The sequence below is a fragment of the Cynocephalus volans genome, chromosome 1 (assembly GCF_027409185.1).
Source record: "Cynocephalus volans isolate mCynVol1 chromosome 1, mCynVol1.pri, whole genome shotgun sequence".
In the NCBI taxonomy this organism is placed as follows: Eukaryota; Metazoa; Chordata; class Mammalia; order Dermoptera; family Cynocephalidae; genus Cynocephalus; species Cynocephalus volans.
Genome location: NC_084460.1, coordinates 266,425,918 through 266,447,188, shown reverse-complemented (window position 1 = coordinate 266,447,188; position 21,271 = coordinate 266,425,918). Strand labels below are relative to the sequence as shown.

General features: G+C 39.5%; 1 protein-coding gene across 12 annotated transcripts in view; it reads right to left on the bottom strand.

Moving 5' to 3' along the window:
- CFLAR (CASP8 and FADD like apoptosis regulator) overlaps positions 1 to 21,271 on the bottom strand; it is a 45,986-nt gene that overhangs the window by 7,588 nt on the left and 17,127 nt on the right. For 9 of the 12 annotated variants that reach the window (XM_063109725.1, XM_063109706.1, XM_063109716.1 and 6 more), the window contains 7 exons: positions 19,561 to 19,972; positions 17,122 to 17,227; positions 15,468 to 15,603; positions 14,519 to 14,598; positions 11,571 to 11,625; positions 8,572 to 8,621; positions 7,735 to 7,816 (listed from right to left, as the gene is read on the bottom strand). In XM_063109725.1, the coding sequence (XP_062965795.1) occupies positions 7,735 to 7,816; positions 8,572 to 8,621; positions 11,571 to 11,625; positions 14,519 to 14,598; positions 15,468 to 15,603; positions 17,122 to 17,227; positions 19,561 to 19,922 (871 nt within the window). In that variant the 5' untranslated portion in view covers positions 19,923 to 19,972. Of the gene's footprint in view, positions 1 to 7,734; positions 7,817 to 8,571; positions 8,622 to 11,570; positions 11,626 to 14,518; positions 14,599 to 15,467; positions 15,604 to 17,121; positions 17,228 to 17,554; positions 17,645 to 17,670; positions 17,765 to 19,560; positions 19,973 to 21,271 lie in introns of those variants that run through there. The other 3 variants (XM_063109768.1, XM_063109784.1, XM_063109773.1) reach the window with 3 other exon arrangements.

Sequence of the window (21,271 nt, the reverse complement as noted above, 5' to 3'; positions counted from 1 at the left end):
TAATTTTCATAACTTTGCAGGGGTGGTACTATTGTAATCCCCATTTAACAGATGAGGAAAGTGAGGCACAGAGAGACTTAGTAACATAACTAAAGAGCCCATACTCATGCAACCCGCGGCCAATGTAGAAAATACGTAAATTCTTTGCTGTTCCCTTTCATAATACCCTTTTGCACAATGACAAAATCGCCTGACGCATTTCTCAGAACGCATCCCCATCATTAAGCAATGCATGATTGTATTTTATTCCAAACATTTCCTTTCAGGACACACATTTCTAATCATGGATTATTCACCTCTAGGGGGCAGAAGCAAACAGAAAAACAACAGACCGAAAAGCTCTTTAGTTTATTTGTTATCTCAAACTGGTTTTCTTTCCTCAAAACCTCTCTTCACTGATAAATTTCCTTCCTTATCAAAGTCCTTGAAAGAAAGACTCTTTCCATCATCTGGGCTCCTTGTAGGTTCTGGCTGGAGCAGAGCCTGTCACATGGCAGTGAGCAGGCAGCTGCGGGGTGCAGGGCAAAAGAGAACCAGTCTTGGAATCACAAGATCTGAGTTTAAGTCCTCGCTCCTCCACCTCTTCCTGCTAGCGTCTGAACCTTGCCTGGTCTTGGAAGAGGACTGAGCTACAGCAGCAGAGGGGCTAAGAAGAGCACAGGAATCTAAGGTAAGGAGCAGGAAATCCTTACCTAATAGAACAGGAGAAAAACAGCTAAGGCTGAAGGTGAAGCCAAAAACCACGCGGGTGCCAAATGCCAAGAATAAGGCCAAAAAGCATGCCAAATCTGCATGGGCCTCAGACCAAGAAGGAGCATCATCGCTTAAATATCCCTGAGGCAAGACAGTCACTCGTAGGCATAGCCTGAAGTCATCACAGCTGACATTTCCCACTAATTTCCCCTTTTCCTCTGTTAGAAGGTGAGATGGGGTGAGGAAGGATGCTAGCTGGCATTTGCAACTTTCCTTATTGAGCCAGCAAGAACATGCATACAGCCCAATCTAATTTACAGGATCAAAGGAGTGGTGACAGTGTGACTTTAAGTAAGTCACAGCCTCAAAGTCACAGCCTCAGTTTGTTCATTTATAAAATGGGATAGAGGGGCTGGCCTGTGGCTCACTCAGGAGAGTGAGGTGCTGGTAACACCAAGGCCATGGGTTGGGATCCAATATAGGGATGGCCGCGCTCACTTGGGAGAACGTGGTGCTGACAACACCAAGTTAAGGGTTCAGATCCCCTTAGCAGTCATCTTTTAAAAATAAAATAAAATAAATAAAATAAAATAAAATAAAATGGGATAAATACAAATACCTAAACCATGTTCTTCAAAGATGACTGAAGATTCAATGAGATTTCTGTAAAACTGCTTTGCAAACTGTTTATTTAAATAAAAGATATTAATTTTAAAGAAAATAAAGGCCGCCATGTCAAATTACAAATCACTGATCCTGTGGTGCACCTCTTTCATGGAATCTACCTCTTAGGATCGGAGGAAGGTCTCTATATTCTAAACTAAGATGGGCTCACAGCAGGCAGATTCTATGTACTGTGTATGACAATAACTGCCTTGTCTAATAAGCACACAATAGGGGAAGAAAAACTTGGGTGCTGAGTTTGGAAAATAAAACTGCAGAAGTGTCACTTCTCCTCCCACCCACCATGGAAACTCCACACCCATCCCCAGCCTATATCTCTGTAAATTTCAACTGTAGTTAGAAAACAACTTCCTGAAATGACAGGGGTGTCTCTTGTGGCCTTACAGTTAGTACAGGGCTTATGGTAAATGGCCACGGTCAGCACTACTTACAGGTTAAGCACTACTTACAGGTTAAGGACTACTGAGATAAAACCCAAAAAACTGAATATGGTAAAATGTCATGACCTCATAAATTTAGAATTCATTTTGCTATAAATGAAGGCACATTTATCTTGGCATTTTCAATGGAAAGGGCTCTATTAATTAAATATATAGAATAAACAAGAAAGAGGGAATGCTTCACCAGTCGATTAACAATCACTTACTGAGTACCCTGAATAAGTCCAGTTCTAATTACTATAGAGCACATGAGCAGAACACAAAGATAGGCAGGATATTCTTAGTGGAAAGGGAAGTTCTGAGATCAAATACGTATGGGAAAAACAAGGCTGAAAAGGCTAAAGGTTTCTTTACAGAAAGACCATTAGAGCCTTTAAAAGGTCAATATGAATTGCAAATCTCTGAGAGGGGAACAAATTACACAGCATTTTTCAAATTTACTTGACTCCAAAACTCCTATTTTGCGAAGTTTCCCTTATCACCTTACAGAAACACTGTGACAAGGGGAGACAGATGAAGTTTGCAATGTAGTTCCTGTCCTTCGAGGGGCTTATCATCTTGCAGGGGAAGCAAAGCTTATAAATGCACATAAAACAATGATTGAAATTCACATAATACAGTAGGATTTTAGGAAAAATAGGTAGTCAGAGAAGATCAGTGTTGTCTGAGACACTGGAGAAGGCATTGTGAAAAAGGCATAATTTAAGCTGCAGCCTGAAAAACAGGGCAAAGGATGCCTGGGGGTGGAAGGTGAACGACCGCACAGAGTGCCTGGAGGTTGCATTGGGCAGCCTTGTGTAAATCCGACTTTTCATCTGTTCAGCTAGGCCAATCAACGAGGGTTCACTGGACAATCCACATACACTTGAAATTATAAACTACTTTTAAAAATGTCTTCTTTATAAAGCACAAATGATTACTAGTAAATCCTTTTGGGCTAGCTTTTATTAGGAGAAAATAGTATCAATAATAAACATGTCAATTGTATGTCAAGAGAAGTTTCTGAGATACTTCAAGCAGCTAAAAGTACTTTGTTCTCCCACATATCTGCAACCTCTTATCCACAGTTCCAGTAGCCCCAAAGCTCTGAAAATCTTAAGCTCTTCTCCCTAACTCATTTTGTGGCAATACCTTTCCTGAAATGATGAGGGGCTATTTATAGTCTTTATCTATCCCACTTAGTGTGAATATCCATTCTTTCTGCTACAGAAACGTTAATGTATATATTTGATTATGGGGATCCAGGGGTGCTACTCTTGACCCACTGAGATGTTTTATAAATTACAGTAGATGTAGTATGTCATCTTTCTAAACTCTTGAAATTTCTAAATTCTGAAATACAAGGGGCCTTGAGTAAAGGACTGTGGACCTATAATTCTTATTTATACACTAGATTTATTCTGACTTATAAAATAAGAGTTTGCTAGGTAGCCCAGCCTCTGAGAGACTCGGAATTAAAGGGAAATTTCATTAATGATGCTAGGTTTTCAATCAAATGACTACTTAGTCTCAGAGGATAAGAATGCCCAGAAAAAAAGTGCTTCATCATAGACTCCTAGTCTTCTGCCCCCAGGAGAAAGCTGTGTTTAGTAATACGTTAATCCCACAAGAGCAAGGAGGGGAAGCTGCACTTCCCTGGCCGGAAGCATGCAGTCGCTGCTCCAGCAAAGTCTCCATCTACGATCTCAGATGTCACTTACAACCGTCTTCATAGCTCATGAGCAGAAGCCAATTCCCCTTGCCAAAACTGTCCTACAAATGTTACTACAGGAAAATGCTACTGGTTGAGGTTGCTGCCCATTCCATGAAAAGCAAAAGGGGAAAAGGAGGCCAGGTAACCCCAAGGATTAGCCAAGCTCCAGTCACCCACAAAGTGTCTCCACTATCTGCTCCTGGCTTTCATGACTCCCACTTTCCTGTTAGAAGAGGAAGTTTACTTTTGCAAGATTTATAAAGGAAATTTGCAGTGTCTGCTAGAAAAATCTAAGTCTTAGCCTGTTTTAAAAAGTACAGAAAAAATTTCAAGCTTTTCAGAAAGAACAGGGGAGAAAAGAGAAGGGAAAAATACTTCCTTTTAAAATCTGAAAACATCACCTCTTATTCAGGAGCCTAAAAAACAGCCAGAGCTTTAGGTCAAACCTCAAAGTCTGTCAGTGATGTGAGACATTTGCTCCTACGTTCCTAACAAAATCAAAAGATCTGCCACTTAGATGGCCAATCAGGGCCAAACACAGGCCAAGCTTTGCTAGATTATTGACACAGATGCTTACTTTTTAATTCTACCCAACAGAGATAATTAGCCCCAAATCCCTAAGCACTTATGTCTGCCTCAAGAAGAGGTTACTGACCTGTATATGGATTCTTCTAGAATGTGCCAGCAAGGAATAACCTTATCTTTGTTCACAATGTGGCTCCAAGATCAGACTCCACCTCATTACCTCAATATTTGCTTCACACAGGGCCACGCACAGTGCTCTGCACATAGTAGGTGCTGAGGAAACATTTATTGAACAAAGAAAGGAATGAGCCTATAAATATTTGGGGGACTTGCATACTCTTGGGATAAAAGTGATTATTTTTTGAGGACAGAAGGAGAAGATAGGTAGAAGAGAATCTGGTAAACTTTAAAGATAAAAGGGAATGGTTTTAGAAATATGCTGACTCCAGGAGAGTTTATCTCTTTATTCATTCACCCAACAAATATGTACTGAGCGTCTATGCACCTGGTACTGTTCCAAGTACCAGAGACACATAGTAAAAGAGATGGATAAACTCCCTCATGTTCATGGAATTTGCATTAACGCAAATTAGCTAAATGCAAAGGCTTTAGAGTCAAGCTTTCAAATGCCAGTACTAGTACTCTGTCAGTACTAGAGAAGTTAGGAAGGTAGCTCATCTTGCTCCCCTTGAAAATGGAGACAATGGTACCTATCTTACAGTATTATTTATGAGGATTAAGTGAGAATCCATATAAAGCCATTAGCCATTATACCTGGCACACAGTCAACTTTTAATAAATTATATACTCTGGTCACTACATGTGTTAGTCTTACCATGTTGTTGGTTAACTCCTCAGTTTATTTCCGTTGGCAATTATCTTGTCTTATCTTGTTTATCATCTGACTCCTGCACTCCTCCCACATGTTCAACATTAATCAGATGGCAAAAGTAACTAAATAGAGGAAAGCTCACATAAAAACTCCAGATGGGGAAAAAAACCCAAAAAAACTCCAGATGCAACCCTTCCAACCACTGATAAGATGGAAAAGAAGAAATGAAGAAAACTGCATCTAATAACAACCACTTTCAACCAAAGCAGGATTCCAGGCTTAGAGTCCTCAGTGAAAAATCACCAGGAGGGCGGTGCGAAAATGAAGAGCTGGAGGCCTAAAGAGATTGTATGAGAAGGGGAGACTGAGTCTTGCCACTCCATAATAATTAATACTCTCTTGCTGCTCTAAGTCTCAGCTAGGCATATAAATGTATTCGAGACTTGTCACCTGATGAAAACACAAGACAATGGGAGTAAAAGTGTGCCGTCCTGTTTCTCACCTGGATATCAGCCACCTCAGCCCGTGGGGTTAGAAGTGGCCTCAAGCCCAGTTATTTGTTTTTTCCCAGAGGGAGGGAGGGCTGGAGTCAAAAGAACCCTGATTCTCAGGGGAAGGGCGGCGACAGGCATACAGGAACCCCACTAATGGCTGAGACCTCCCCTTGTCCAGCACTCCAACCTGTGAGACATCAAACTTGAAAGGCCTATACCTGACCAGGAAGGATCTGCTGCCTGGAGCTACCATTCTGATTCCTGGAGCTCACATGTGGATGCAGCCTGCTCACAACTCAGGCCAAAGGCACAGTGCCCCAGGCTGTACCTGAAATTCTACCCTCTTCTTCAATCTTTCTCTCTTATCAGATCTCTGTCCTCCTGGGCCCCAGCTTTTGTACTTAGATTCTCCTTCTCTGCCAAGCCCATTCAGACTAATGACTGATAGGAGTGGTCCGCCCTGCTATCCACCTGGATATTTCCCTCAAAAGTTGCCCCTTCTCAGGTTATAGCCTCTGTTCCGGTGTTCCACAGCCTTTGGGGACATGCCGCACTCACGCTCAAGCCCAGTGCAGGCCTCAGGCCTTCACTTCACTGGTTCCTCATATGTCTGAGATCAGACTCCATGTACCAAGCACAAAGCCATGGCAAGGTCTTGCTTAGTGGTTTGCAAGTAAAATTTAAAAAATAAAATGAGAAAATAATATTACCTGGCATTTAGTACATGTTCATAATGTGACCGGCACTATTCTAAGCCCTTTCCAAGTACCAGCTTGCTTACTCCACCAACTACGCTATGAGGCATGTCTTGTTATTAACTCTCTTTACTGAAGCGATACTGAGCCTTAAAAAGGCTAGGAAACTTGCCCAAGCTAGGATATGGCACAACTATGATTCAAACCTAGGGTCCCACTCTGACCACACTTCTATAATGCAGAAAAACACAAATATACATTCAATCCTTGCCCACAAAAGGCTGACAATCTGGTAAGGGAAGCCAGCACAGACACTGGATTTTAGCCACAAACAGCTTAGTTTTCCAATTCACATGGCTTTTTCTTTATGATTCTCCTAATAAGACAGATATTGGTACAGTTGGGAACTTCTCTGCTGATGAATGAAATAGAATTGTTACAATAGAAAGTGGAAAACAATTGCATAATCTCTTTTAAAATGGGAAGTGACCTCACTAAGAAAATATCCTCATCCTTATACGGGTATTAACAGCTAAAAAGGGAAGAACACGTAGGGGACACAGCATTTCTCACATCTAACCAAAAATAGGACATGAGAAAATGGATCATATCTGAAATCCTGGGAAATTTGCCAATTTGTCCTTCTTTTAGACTCTCTTCCAACAAAACTTCCCATAGTAACATTTTAAGTGAGCCTAAAAGATGGTTCTGACTCATTCTAAATGAATGTTGAGAAGTTGGAAAACCATGAAAATATAATGATCGATCCTGTTAAGGAAGAGATAAATAATTAAACAGAATGTCATTCCACTTATTCTCATTCTCCTTTGATGCATCACCAGTGATTCAGTCTGAGTCAGACATCCAACAACAGCTGAACAAAAGAATCAATTCAGATCCAAATGATGGTGACACACAGGCAGAATAGACTCAGGCCAACAACAAAAGTACATACAGCGGAACTAAGTGACACATTGCTCAGAAGATACCCAAAGCTCTCTAAGAGAACAGACAGTTATCATTTTAATGTTCCCCAGGAAAGCTTTTGTAGTGTAGCTAAATGATGGGGGGCGTCTGATAACATTTGAAGCCAGAATGCCTTTCATTATAAATGTCCCTCTGGATCTCAGGACTCCTCCCTGCCACAGCATCCAAAATGGAAAGACAAGACTAAGCTCACCAACTTTTACAAATTACACTTTAGTGCCACAGACAATGCTATGTGTTCCCCAAATCCATTTCATTTTCTTCCTGACACACAATAATATAATTTATCCATGTCCATTGCCATTAGTTGGGACCACATGATTGAGTTCTGACCAATGGAATGTGGGTCGAAATGATGCATATCACTTGCAGGCCTGGTCCCCCAAATCTCTTATGCAATCCTCCACACACTCTTCCTTCATCTGCCAGCCAGATACTGAGGCCCCTACAGAAGACTCCAAGGCCTCAGAAGATGATGAAGCCACTGAATGACCACATGGAACAATGCTCGCCCAGCCCAATCCACACTAGACTGTGACACAAGACAGAAACAAGCCTCAACTGCGTTAAAACACAGATTCTTGCAGTGATTTGTTACAGCAGCTAGTATTGCTCACTCTGATGAATCCAGCTTGCCTGTGCCACAATCTTACTGTGGGGGCACCAGTTAATCTGCAGCTCTCACACCCACCTGTGTCATTGCCAATACAATCAATTATCAGGCAGATTCCCAGGGGCTTGCTCTGCATCCTGTATATCTCTTCAGATATGTGCTAGAAAGGAAGGTAAGAATTGTTAAAGACTGGATACTGCTCTGTTTCCATAAAGTCCCACCCATATGCCACATTTTTTTTTTTTTTTTTGTATTTCCTTAAACATCCCTTTGGCAGGTGAATCACTCAATAGACACAGCCTGAAGTCATCACAGCTGACATTTCCTATTAACGTCAAATTTTTCCTCTATTAGGGTAATGTGCTTAAGACAGACTAGCTATTTCAGTTTTTATATAATTTTAATGAAAATTGCAGTCTCTTTATACATGTCTTAGCTTTGTGGAATAAAGATAATTTGAAACAGAGAGAAAAGATAGGTTATATGTCTCCACAGTAACCTGAAGTTATAAAAGTGATACCTTTCCAAACCAGTACAAAAAGGCTTTCTGTTGCCTCTTCTTACAGAAAAGAGGTATCAGCACAACTATGATTCAAACCCAGCCTGAGAAAAAGCCAGAACAAGTCAAAGTTCAGTGTCACTGACTACTTATATGTTCAGCAATCACTCAGCTGAGACAGGAGGTGCCACTTTGGAATTTCATGCATTCCAAAGTTCACGAATGCAATCCACTTCAATGTCTTTCTCTCTGCTACATTCAAGGTCCCCTCATAAACAAGTTCTCAGAAGAACAACACTCTCAGCATCCCATTCTCACAAAGAATTCTTAACATACAGATACTTTTAAAGAAGTCACTGTTCTCTGCAGATACTGTGTGTGCAAAACAATACAAGATCAGATTATTTATTCTGTACCTGAGACAAAAATGCTCCTGATTCCTGAATGGATGTCTTCACTGGTTCTCCTGGGGGATGAGAGAGAGATCATTTACAAACTCAAGGAGGACTAAGTTTACCCCCATGCTGGCTGAGTTTCTTTATATCACAACTGTTCTCTTCCCCTATTTTCTTCAACAATCTCTTCTTTCCCCAGCTATACTCAGCCCCCAGGTTCCAACCATGCACTGAAGAACCTGACGTAAGAAAACACAAGTCCCCACGCTATTCAGGGGCTGTGTAGGAAAACTGCTCAAATAGCAAGTGGAAGAAGGCCTTACCCTTCTCTAGGTGAAGACCACAAGGTTGGTGAGTTTTTAACCTGATAGGGAGAATCTAATAACCTCACAACCCAATGATATTGATAGCTTTCCTACAGGTGCTGAAACTGTAAGAAAGTGCAGAGAAGGAAAAGCTTATATGTGTTTGCTACTTACAGAACAGATGGCCATCTTTCATAGTCCAGTGATACTGGGAGACCATAAAATAAAATGTCAATAGCAAGATAGGGGACAGTGAGCCTGATAAACCTAAAGCTACTTTTGTTAGACAAAAATCACTTTAATAGCCCAGGGAAATAGAAGAACCACCAGTTTTCAAGCCCTAAAAGGTTCAAACTCTAGCACTATCACTGATAAGCTCTGTGATCTTAAGCAAGTTACTTCCTTGAGTCTCAGGAGCTTATTAATCTCTAAACTGAATATACTAATATCTACCTTCCATGACTGTTGCAAAATGAGAAATGATACCTAAAGACAGGCAAAGAAAATGCCAGTATTAGAAAGGTTTGGGGGAAATGAGCTATTTCAAATGCTAATGCGATATAAGTTTAAACAATCTTTTTATTTTTTTTATTTTTATTTTTATTTTTATTTTATTTATTTATTTTTTTAAAGATGACCGGTAAGGGGATCTTAACCCTTGACTTGGTGTTGTCAGCACCACGCTCAGCCAGTGAGCGAACCGGCCATCCGTATATGGGATCCGAACCCGGGACCTTGGTGTTATCAGCACGGCACTCTCCCGAGTGAGCCACGGGCCGGCCCTTAAACAATCTTTTTAAAAGACAATTAGCAATATCCTTTTACGTCAATATTCTGCTTCTAGAAGCTTATCCTAAGGAAATAATAAATCATGAGTGCAAAAATGTATGTCAAAGATATCTACCAAATGATTGTTTATAATGGCTCTAAACTAGAAGGAACCTAAAAGTCCACCAACATGAAATGGGTTAAATAAATTATGGTACATATAATAGATTATGCTATATTAAAAAGGATAAGAAAGATCTTTATATATTTGACATGAACAGATATGTAGGATATACTTAGTGAAAAATGGGTTATTAAGTAATATGCATAATATTGATTCCATGTACTTAAAAATAAATATTTGTGTTGATATACTTATATATACTGCATATAAGCTTAAACATAAAAGAGTCCAGAAACATATAAATCAAATATTAACAGTGGCTATCTCTGATACTCAGAATTAAGAAGGAATTTCACTTTTTCTTTCTGTATTTTAGCAATCATTTTCAAGGGGTCTTCAAAAAGTTCATGGAAAGATTCATATTATCTTTTATTTCTGTTTTCCATGAACTTTTTGAAGTACCCTCATATCAACAGAAAAAACCCTCAAAAGAATCTGTGATATGCCTATCTCAGTTTAAAGCATTTAGCAAGAACTTAATACACTGTAGTCATCACTATCATCATTGAATTTAATGATAGCAGAAATCTATTTGGAAGTCCAAATTAATATGAATACTTGGTTTGATTATTTTAAATTTCTATTAGATTATGACCAAGTTATCAGAAAGCTTCTTCTTTTATTAGTAAATAAACCAAGACCAGGCAAAAGTAGGTAAGTAGTTCTCCTAGCAGGATCACCAGGGGTGTTGGGAGCTTCCCTAACCTCACTACATAATAATGACCGAGGATAAACCTGCCACCAGGAAGTGCAATGGAGAGAACACCAAATGATTTTAATTCCTATGCAAATCTACCAGTCTCCTATTTTACCTTTAAACAGCCTTCAGAATGTTAATTTTCACCACCTCATCAGTGTTTTAAGAAGCATGCTGTCATTTCAGGAATTAATTCACCTCTCAATAGCTTTTGCTGGAGAGTAGAATATTAGGTAGAGACGGATAGGTACGAGCCTCACCATCTGGCTAATCTGGGCAAATGCTTCTAAGTTTCCACGTGAACAGAGACAGCACGTAGGCTGAATCATATGTTGGCAAGGTGCCTGCCACACAAAGAAGGCTTCCATCAGGCCACTGCCCTACTCAAAACGTTCATGATCCCACACCACATATAGGACTGAAGCCCTCCATTGCAGTCCATCAATCTCTGCTTCCTTGAGTTCTGAAGCACAACTATCAGCTTCATCAGTGTAAGACCGAGTCTCAGCCCTCACTTCAAGAAGGACTCAAGATAAGCAAAAGAAATAAATGATGTTATCAAGCCCTGATGTTTTAAGAAAGAAGACAGAGATCATGTAGGTTGAAATAATCAGTTTCTAATTGCATTATTTCTTTCTTTTTAGGGGAGGAAGGACATCATCTGTAGATTATCCAGCATTATTAAACGGCCTATAAAACAAGAACTATTAACCTTTCTTTTTCCTGCTGCTAGATATTTGTTTTAACATGGTTCATTATTATGACTGGATTAATGTTTAACATGGCCTGGTTATAACTCCATTTCAGGTATAAATGTCCCATCTCTTAAAAATACAGCCAAGACTATGAAGCTGATGGAGTAAGATGGTGTTCAAATTTAGATAAGCTGATTTAATAGATAATTAGAAATGCCAATGAATACATTTTAAGAGTTTAACTGCTTTTTATTTGGAGAGCTTAATAGAATATGTAGACAAAGGACATGGCCAACTCTAAAAATGCAACAGTTTGTAATTGGATTATCAAGTGTTTATAAACAATAAATATAAAGAAAAGTTGATCTTACTTTTAACGGCAAGTTTTCGCACAAGTCTTTGTTCTTTACTTCTCCCATTCTGGACCTTCAAATACAAGGAATAAGGTCACACTCCCTGTTAGTTTTTCAGAGGCACACTATATTACACATCTTTAAATATCTCAATAGGAAACTTACCCAGGGAAAAAATATCACCTTTACAGTTAAATTATCTAAAGAAGAATAGCAAGAAATGTTAACTCCATAAATCCCGTATTGCCAAGGAACAAGGCAACTCTTCTTTTTAAAAGCAAAAATACAATGTGAGTGTAAATATGCTAAACTAGCATATTAGAATGTTTCAAAACAGCTCAATAAAACCAGATGTTACAGTATAGTATAGTTGTTGTTACAGTGTCAAGTTAGAATAAACCGTTAGAACATGAGATTAACATTCAACCTGTTCCTTTAACACGGGGGCAAAGTACAGTATGGCTAAGAGTGGAAGTTCTAGGTCAGATAAACCTGGCTATGAATCCTGATTCTGCTGTTTACTAGATAAGTAACTTTGAGCAAGTTATTTAACCTCTCTGTCTGTTTCTTCATCTGCAAAATGAGGATAATAATAGTACCTACCTTATAGATTTTTTGTAACGATTAAATATACACAAAGCACTCAGCACAGTGCCAAGCACACAGAAGTAATTAATACATGCCCAGTTATTGCTTTTATATAATTGCCTAGCTACACATAAGCCACAAATGGGCCTGAATCTTGATAATTAAGAGTGCTTGATTATCAAACACTCTTGATAAACCACTTCTGAGGGCTAGAGTGGGATTAATCAGAGAATGAAAGATTGAACAGACCCTTTCTCTTCTCAGATGACCAGGTCCTGTGTATGGTATACATACCACATACTGTCAATCATCTGATATGCTCAGCTTTCAAATGTGCTCTCATTTGAAGCTATCCTAGCCAAAAGAGAGAAGTACACTATCTGTTAAACTGTATCTGTCACTAAGTCTGTGTCTCTAAATTAAAGAAAAACATGTAAGGTGCTTTTTTCACCAATAATCAGTGACTTAGCCAGAGGCTGCTCATATTAGATAAGACAGTGGTCCCCCATGTGGCTGTGTATTCACTTTTACATACTATTAAAGAAAAAAAAAATCAAATCCAAGCTAGATTTTAAAAGCATTATATTGCAGAGTCATACAACTTTTTTATTCTGCAATATCTTGGTATCTTATGTCACTTAATGCCACTGTAACTTCTGAAGCACTTTTGAAGCCTTGTATGAGTTAACATCTAAGTATTCAGCTCCTACATTTTTGAAGAAAGTCACCAAATTCATAGGCCATAGTGCCTGCTTACCAAATGAATGAATGATCAGGGTCACATATTAAATACAGCAAATTTAAGGAGAAATCGATACACAAAGCATATGGCTTCCCCAATAGACTATAAAGGCAATGGATATGCCTACCTTTATTTACAAAATATAAACAATAGAAAAAATACGACAGGTTTTTAACTAAAAATGACAGTATAGTTTATAGTAAACAGACAATACCAGAGAAAGCTCGGAAAATCTGGATTTGAATCCTAAATCTGCTTTGTCTCATGAGTTGGTTTCATGAGACTCAGAAGGACAAAAGAAAGCACATTCTATTCCTAAAAAAAATGAAAGATATATCTAAGCTATGGATGACTAGTACATGGTTTATTAGATACATCACAGAGCAGAAGGAGCAAGGGCTGGGCCCTGTTCTGCCAGTAGTTAGAAGGGGAAAATCACTTAATGTGTTTTAGGCCTAAGTCTCCTGACTTTGCTCAATGAAGGGGTTGGACAGTATAATCCCTAACATTCATTTTAGCTTTGCAATTCTATTGCTCGTTGGTATCTCTTACAGCTCATATTGTCCATGAAACTATTTATACTATAGAGTAGTTAATGTTTTCATCACATATTCTTTTGAAAGCGTTTATAATTTAACCATAGAATTGCACTCCAATCTAAATCCTCACTACAAATTCCACATACCTTTATACAGGGATGAGGATAATATTACGCCAAGATTTAACTTTTGAAGATAAAAGATTAACCAAAGAACAAGATGAGTACAAGGACAAGTACAACATGATACCTTGTACTACCTCCTACTAACACAACCACCACAAGTGACTATGTGTTATTTATGTTCATAAGCCTCCCCTCCCAAAAAAATCTTTTGTTCATCCATCAGTAAAGAAAACTTCTGCTGAAATCATTAAAATAAGCTCAGTAAAAAGCAAATGCACAGAGGGGTAAGTACAAGGATATTTATTTTACAACATTGTGATAACAAAATATTGGAAACAATCTAAATGCATATCAACAATTATCACATTACAATAATCTAGAAAATGGAGCCATGTATGATCATTCAAAATGATAATTAAACAGGAAGTTCCATATGAATCATGTGGGCAAATTTCCAATAATGTCCAGATCAGAACAGTGGGCATAGTGTGCTACCATTTGTACAAAATCTAAACAATGAAATATTATATGTTCACGTACTATCTCTATAAGGTAACAGAAGAAATGTCAATAACAGCTGCCTCTGGAGAAAGGAACTGGTAGTCAATATTACAGGGGTAACAAGAAAATATATTTTTAATACATGTTGAATTTTTTTGTCAAGAGGTATGTCCTATCTATTTTTATTTAAGAAGTTACACGTTCAAAGGAACAATGAAAAAATGTCCCAACTATATATACAGATATACATGCAAACATACACAGAAAAGAAACTTGAAGAAATACACCAAAATATTATCAGCTGTTGTCTTCAGGTAGTGGGATATGGGTGACATATTTTTAAAACAAAGACATTTCTATCACAATTTTTTCAGATATTAAATAATATATGTGCAGTGAGAATATGTATATTTTTCTCAAAGCTCTGAAACTTTTTCATGCTGGTATTCCACACGGTTGCTCCAGACTCACCCTTAAGTTATATGAAGGATCCTTAAGACTCAAGTTTGGGAGAGAGGCTTGGAGAGCATTCACGTAACTTGTTCCTGAGCCTTGAAGTATAAAAGCAGAAGAGAGGTACTGAATTAAGATTTATAAATTATTATGAAATGAATTTTCAACAATGGCTCAGCCCAAGGTCAATCACTGTCTTTCAAAATACCTTAAACTTTCCAGCCGCCTCATTGAACTCAGAGTATCATATCAGAAGACCCTTCCACCAAAAGTCACATAGAATGAACTAAAAATGCTACTCCAGTTCTTGATCTTTTATCAGTCATCTAGAGTGTGCGACAGCGGAAGAGTGCTCTATCAATCAGTGGGCCTTCAGCCATGCCATTTAGGCTGTGACTCTATGGTGGCAGTGAACTGCTAACAGGGCCCAAGCTGAGGCTGAGGTTAAAAGACGATGGGGGATGGGTAGTACGAGAGAGAAAGCCAATGTGAGTCTGGTCCCCTTTATGAAGGCAGAAATTGGAGGTACCCTTTTCCATGAGGAGGTTTTGTGAAACTTGGGAAACATATAGGGCAGCTATGGGACTCCAGTGACAACAACCAGAGTTGGATGATGGCTGTCAGGCCAAATACTGGAGCAACTGGTAGGGTTCCACATACTCTCAAAAGCCCTGAATGTAACAGCCCTGCCAGTCCGTGCAGAAAGTGTGGGTACAGACTCTTTCTTAAAGGACAGAAGGGTAAGAATTGCTTGATGGCATTTTGCAGAGGGCTGAGACTCTGTGGTCACGAATATGGGGTGATGGAGTCAACAGATATAAAGGATATGATCTCTAGCGCAGGCTAGAGGGGGCTACGGACATTCAAGTTCCATTCCATCTACCCATCCAACAAATTAATCATTACCAATCATACCTACTGTGCACAAGGTACTTGCTTTAGACCACTGAGAGGCCAAAGTTCTTACCAGATTGCTTGTATTTCTGGATTTTTGTCTTCAGGTCTATTCTGTGAATGTTCTTCAGGCATTTTTCTAATAAATCCAATTGATCTGGAGCAATCAGATTTAGTTTCTCCAATTCAATCACAAGATCCAAGAAACTCTAAAAGAACCACCACCAAGAAACAAATGTCAGTAGAGCTGAGTAATAAGCCACAAATGCAAACCCTAGGCCATGTGATTTATAACAGCAAGAAAATGTGACAAGACAAGCCCTTTCAGTGACCTTCAGTGATCCTAAATTAGACATCTGTCAGGAACAAATTACGCTCCTGAATTTTACTCATAAAAGAGGTGATATTAAGTCTTTTGGTCATCAAATTGTTCATAGGTTGGGGATAGACACATGGTCATTTTGTATCTTCAGGAAGCACTGTGAAAGACCAGGCCTACAATTAGAACGCTCCTGAGTTAATTCTCCTCTGAAAGGCCAGGCTGGTGTTATACTGAAAAACTCTAAGGGCTTCCCTGAAAAAACGAGAGAGAGAAAGTAGCTGGGAGAAAGGCTTTATGAGCAAAATCCCAATGATACAGTTTTAAAGTTCCTAAAAAATTTCCATCAATGCTGGACATTTCGACTCATTCTTACTCAGAGGATTATGGACAGGTAAAATGAAAAGGTCTGGGTATTTTGCTATTCATTTTCACTGGGCCACAGGGATTGTGAAAGAACTATATTTCAGAAACAGGCACTGCTTTTATTTCCCTCATGTTTAACATGTGGTTACTGAACTGCTATCTTTGTTTTTAAAAATAACAATCCTAATTAAACATATGTAAATGACTAGGAGAGAAGATGCTTCGGTAAAACCAAAAAAGAGTTCTATTTTTTGTTTTCTTTCCCATTTTCAGTTTGATGATAGGAGCATAAGTCACCCCATATTCCCAGATTTCAGAAATGAAACCACAATCATTAAGCAGCATGAAATTCTCAAGCAATGACTTCTGAGAGTTCTTAGAGGCAGCCAATCACCCTGAGGACCTACTGTCATAGACTAGAGACCCAAACTCTTCTTGGCCTGTGCTTAGATCAGCAGTACCATGGAGGGCCAACTGGAATTTAAATACTCTTCCAGCAATCACAACATCCCTGAGATCTTCATTCTACTGGGTTTTCAACCCCAAATCTCTACTTTTGCCATTTCCCACATATGTCAGTCACAAGGACCGTCCTCCACCCGGCCTCCACACACAGCCTAAAGACCCCACTCTGATCTTGAGCTAGCTGAGGAGAAACAGACAAAAGTAAGAGACCAAGATGAGAGTGGACTAGCACGTCCCACCTTTTTCCACTCAGTACGAGCAGATGGGACTTCCTGACCCTCCCACACAATCTGACAAACCACAGGAGAAACTGATATATATGTCAGGCCTATGAAGTTTACAAAAATAAGGATAAATTCCAAGGATAAAAGAAACACCCATAGCCACACCGGAAGATATTATCACCTTATATCTTCTCAATTCATAAGCCAATTCTTTCCCTTCCATGTTATTACAAAAAAACTCACCTCAGAAGTCTGACTCCCACTAATATGGCAGCAGACTGCCTGCTTCCCTCTCTACATCCTGTAAGGAGCAGCCCCCAACTTCTGATAGGCTCTTGGGAACATGAACTCACCTTATCCTTGGCTATCTTGCCTCGGCCTGTGTAATCTCTCATGAGGAAAATTAATGAAGACACGTCAGATTCATCCAAATCCTCGCCAATCTCTGTCATCAGCACTCTGTAAACCAGACAAGTTTCAGATACCAGTCCTAATGAGAACTCCAAGAACCCATGCTTGCCCTATGCCAATAATTGGTTAAAAGGCTAGTTCTTGCTCCCATGTGCATGTGTCCCCTCCATAAAACAGAAAGCCTAGATCACCCCAGGAAGACATCTTAAGGGGACTCAAAAAGGAAACTCATTCTTTCCTGTTTTCAGTAGGAGACGTTACCTCTCTTTCCAACTAACAGCTCTGAAAACAACTTAGAGAATGAAACTTCCCTAAAGAATCCCCTAGATCCCCCAGAAGTTACAGTGAAATGAGTTGAAAACCTAAATGACTAACATGAAAGACAAAAATAGAATTCAAAGTGGCCTTGTCTTCTCTGTTTCACAAGTTCCCAGGTGATATTGATCCAGGTACCATACTTTGAGCTGCAAGATTCTAAAGGAAAGAAATACCTATGATATCCTGGCCCACTTCTGAACTCAAAGGGTACAGGCATCTGGATCATAGGGTTTCTGACCTTAGATGTCTTTGTCTAGAAAACCCCTCCTGACTCACTCACCTCTGCTCCAGCTGGATCTACCATCACACTTTATCGGGGCTCCTAGGACACCTTGTGGCTATCATTATTACCATGATGTCATCAGTGCTTAGAAGTCTATTTTCCCAGCTAGATTCTCAGATTCTTTTTTTTTTTTTTTTTTTTTGGCAGCAGGCTGGTACAGGGATCTGAACCCTTGACCTTGGTGTTACAACACCACACTCTAACCAACTGAGCTAACCAGCCAGATCAACTCTCAGATTCTTGAGAGTTCATTTTGCCCTAAAGCTTATCAAAACAGCTGGCACATGCCCACTGAAGAGGTATATAAATGAATCTAGCACTCCTCTTCAACTGCCAAGCTTCTCTTCCCAGAGGCCCTGAAGGACGATCTCCACTCACCATAGAAAGGAAATGGGAAATGGAGAGAGGACCCCAACCTACTCACTGAAACCCAGTCAGTGCCTCCCAAAAAGTCTGAAGATGACTGACCTTTTACGGTGGTTGGATAGGTAGAAGACGACCAAGAATAACAACAATGATACTAATCCCTTACATCTGTAGCATGCTTCACAGACAGTAAATGACCACAACTGATGCTCACAACAACCCTGTGAAGTTGGGTATTATTATTTGCTTTACAAGTAGGAAAACAAAGGCCCAGCCAATGTTAGTGACTGGCTCAGCCTACATGGCCCATAACTGTCAGGCCCATAGGTCTGAGGCTTGAAACAGGCCTTCCAGCCTCAAGTCTCACACACTTTCCAAAGTCCACACTGCTTTCAGCTCTGTCTAGTATAGTTTTTTGGTAATATGCGTCATCTCCAAATATATGAGAGTACTTCAAAAAGTTCATGAAAAAATAGGTTTAAGGGGCTGGCAATTCGCTCACTTGGTGAGAGTGTGGTACTGACAACACCCAAGGTCAAGGGTTCAGATCCCCATACCGGTCAGCTGCTGCCAAAAAACTAAACAAAAGAAAAAAAAAAGAATTAAAAGATAATACAAATCTTTCCATTAACTTTTCTTGTGTGTGTGGCTGGCTAGTAAGGGGATCTGAACCCTTGACCTTGGTGTTATCCACACCATACTCTGAGTGACCTAACAGGCCAGCTCAACCATGAACTTTCTGAAGTACCCTCATACATTATTAATATAACAAAAGGCTGATGGTCTGGAGAAAAAGGAAACACCAATTTAAGGTTATAAGTTCTTTTCCTTTCCCCAGAAAACCAGCATTTCCAGTGGCTTCTGTGCCCCTTTGAGCCATCAAGATAGCGTCATATGAACAGGAGAACTGAACAACTCAAAGGCTCTCTGAACTAAAAGGAACTCCAGTGGCCCTCCCTTAACTGACAGGGCTTACAGGTAATTAATTGAAGAGATGTTCAATTTGGGCTTCCCAGAGCCTCTGAGGGCAGGGACCACAGGAAGGGACCCTGCCCTGCGAAGTTTCCGCAGCAGGAGAAAGACCAACAGGATTTGGAAGGGATCACGGAGTTCTACAAAGGCAGGAAGATTATTGTCATACTTGTTATTTCCTTTCTCATGTCCTTCAGGCAAACACATACCAATCTGTCCTTTTCACTTTCATTATGATCTTCTACCCAATTCTTTTAAGCAAGCACATTTTATGAATTCAAAGGGTTCAAAGGAATGAAGTAACATCCTATGGCAGTGGGATCAGTGGACAGAGAAAGTAATATGGCTGCTCTTCTTACTGTCCTGTTTCCATTGCTCAGCAGAGTCTATACCATCTCCCTCCCTCCCACCAGTTCAGCCTTGAGAAGAGCTGATGAATTACCTATAGTCCGAAACAAGGTGAGGGTGCCTGAGCAGGTGGGCCTCTACTGCTGTTTTGTCCATCTTCAAGATCCGCTTGAGCAGGTCAAACCGCCTCACTCTGTAGAGCAGCTCAGCCAAGGCCACAGCAGACAGCTTACCTCTCTCATTCAAAACATCCAGAAGGTCCCTGACATTAGGTGGAACCACATCTGCAGCAACATCCCGGCAAAGAAAAAGAAGCATCTCCTTCTCATCTTTGTCAAGTGCCTCTTCAACCTCATGGATAACCTCAGCAGACATCATGCACAGTGTCCTTCCAAGGAACTGTTGTAATAAAGCTCCAGTCCAGTTAACAGAAAGCCATGAAGCTGTCAAATTCATTTCTGAAGGCTTTCTTCATTTCCTTCAGAATCCTTTCCAATGGAGGAGTTCTGTGGTTAAAAGGGATTTTTTAAAAAGTTCTCTTATCAACGTAACTTACACTTAAGATTCAAAGTATAGACTCTTCTTTTCTTGCTGGTCTCCCTAACCTAGTAGATTAAATTCCTATTGTTAAGTCTACAGAAAGGGATCCTCAGTAGACAAAGTGAAAACTCAAGACTAACCCCAAAACCAAAAGAGACAGAGTAGAAAACCTACATTTGAAAGGAAGTGAAACCAGAGACAAAATTATTTCCCCCAAAATCCCACATGCTTTATCAGAACGTAAAGCGTGGTAAGGGGAAAATCACAACTAGGAAATGAATGACTCAACTACAATGAACGACCTCAGTGAAACAAAGGGGAAAAGCCCAATAACTAGGCATGCTGACTAGACTAGAGAAACTTGTCAAAGGGGTTAACATCCACTTGCAAGGACCTCACCCAACTGGGCTTGAACAAATATGGGTCTTGGCAAAACAGACCCTCTCTGCAGGGTATCATAAACAATGGAAAAAAAGAGGTTTCTGTCTCTACTCCATCCCTTTTTTCCAGTATTGTAAGTTGAGGCATGTTACACTAAAAACACGTAAATAGAAAATTTTTTTATTAAAAAAAGGGGAAAAAATTATGTTAGAAGTTAGAAATGGGGTAGAGAGATAGAGAATTTAATGCAAATATGCAGGCCAGAAGGGCCTAAACAGATTTCAGAAGTTTGTTCCTGAGCTTCCTGGCCATCAAAGCAAAAAGGGATACATAGGAAGTTAAACAGTTCTTGCTGTCCAAGAGAAGAAAAGCAAAACAGATTCTTAGAGGAAGCACAGTTTTCCTAGAGTTCCAGAGTTCCCCATCACAGGAAATATTAATGAGTTCTTTAGTGTCTGAAAGCACTCAAATTACATTTAAAGTTACTAAACACTTCATTGAAGTAATGAAGTTACATTTATTTTAAATTTTATTTCATTTTTTGGCAGCTGGACCGTACAGGGATCGAACCGATGACCTTCATGTTCTAAGGCTGTGCTCTAACCAACTGAGCTAACTGGACAGCCCCCTTTTTAAATTTTAAGTATTTTATTTTAAAATAGATCATTCATTCATACCTTTTACATTGGCCTTCCACAATCTAAATGGGTGATGAGCTCTTACTAAAAACAGACCTTTTTCTCTGATGTATACTTGCTAATAAGTATTGGTGTGACTATGCCAATCCCATGCCCATTCGTCCCAACTTCACTCAAATATGGCTGGTTTGTGAAAAACTGAAGAAATAAAATTTACTAAAATAATTGCTCAATGAAAGTAGAAAA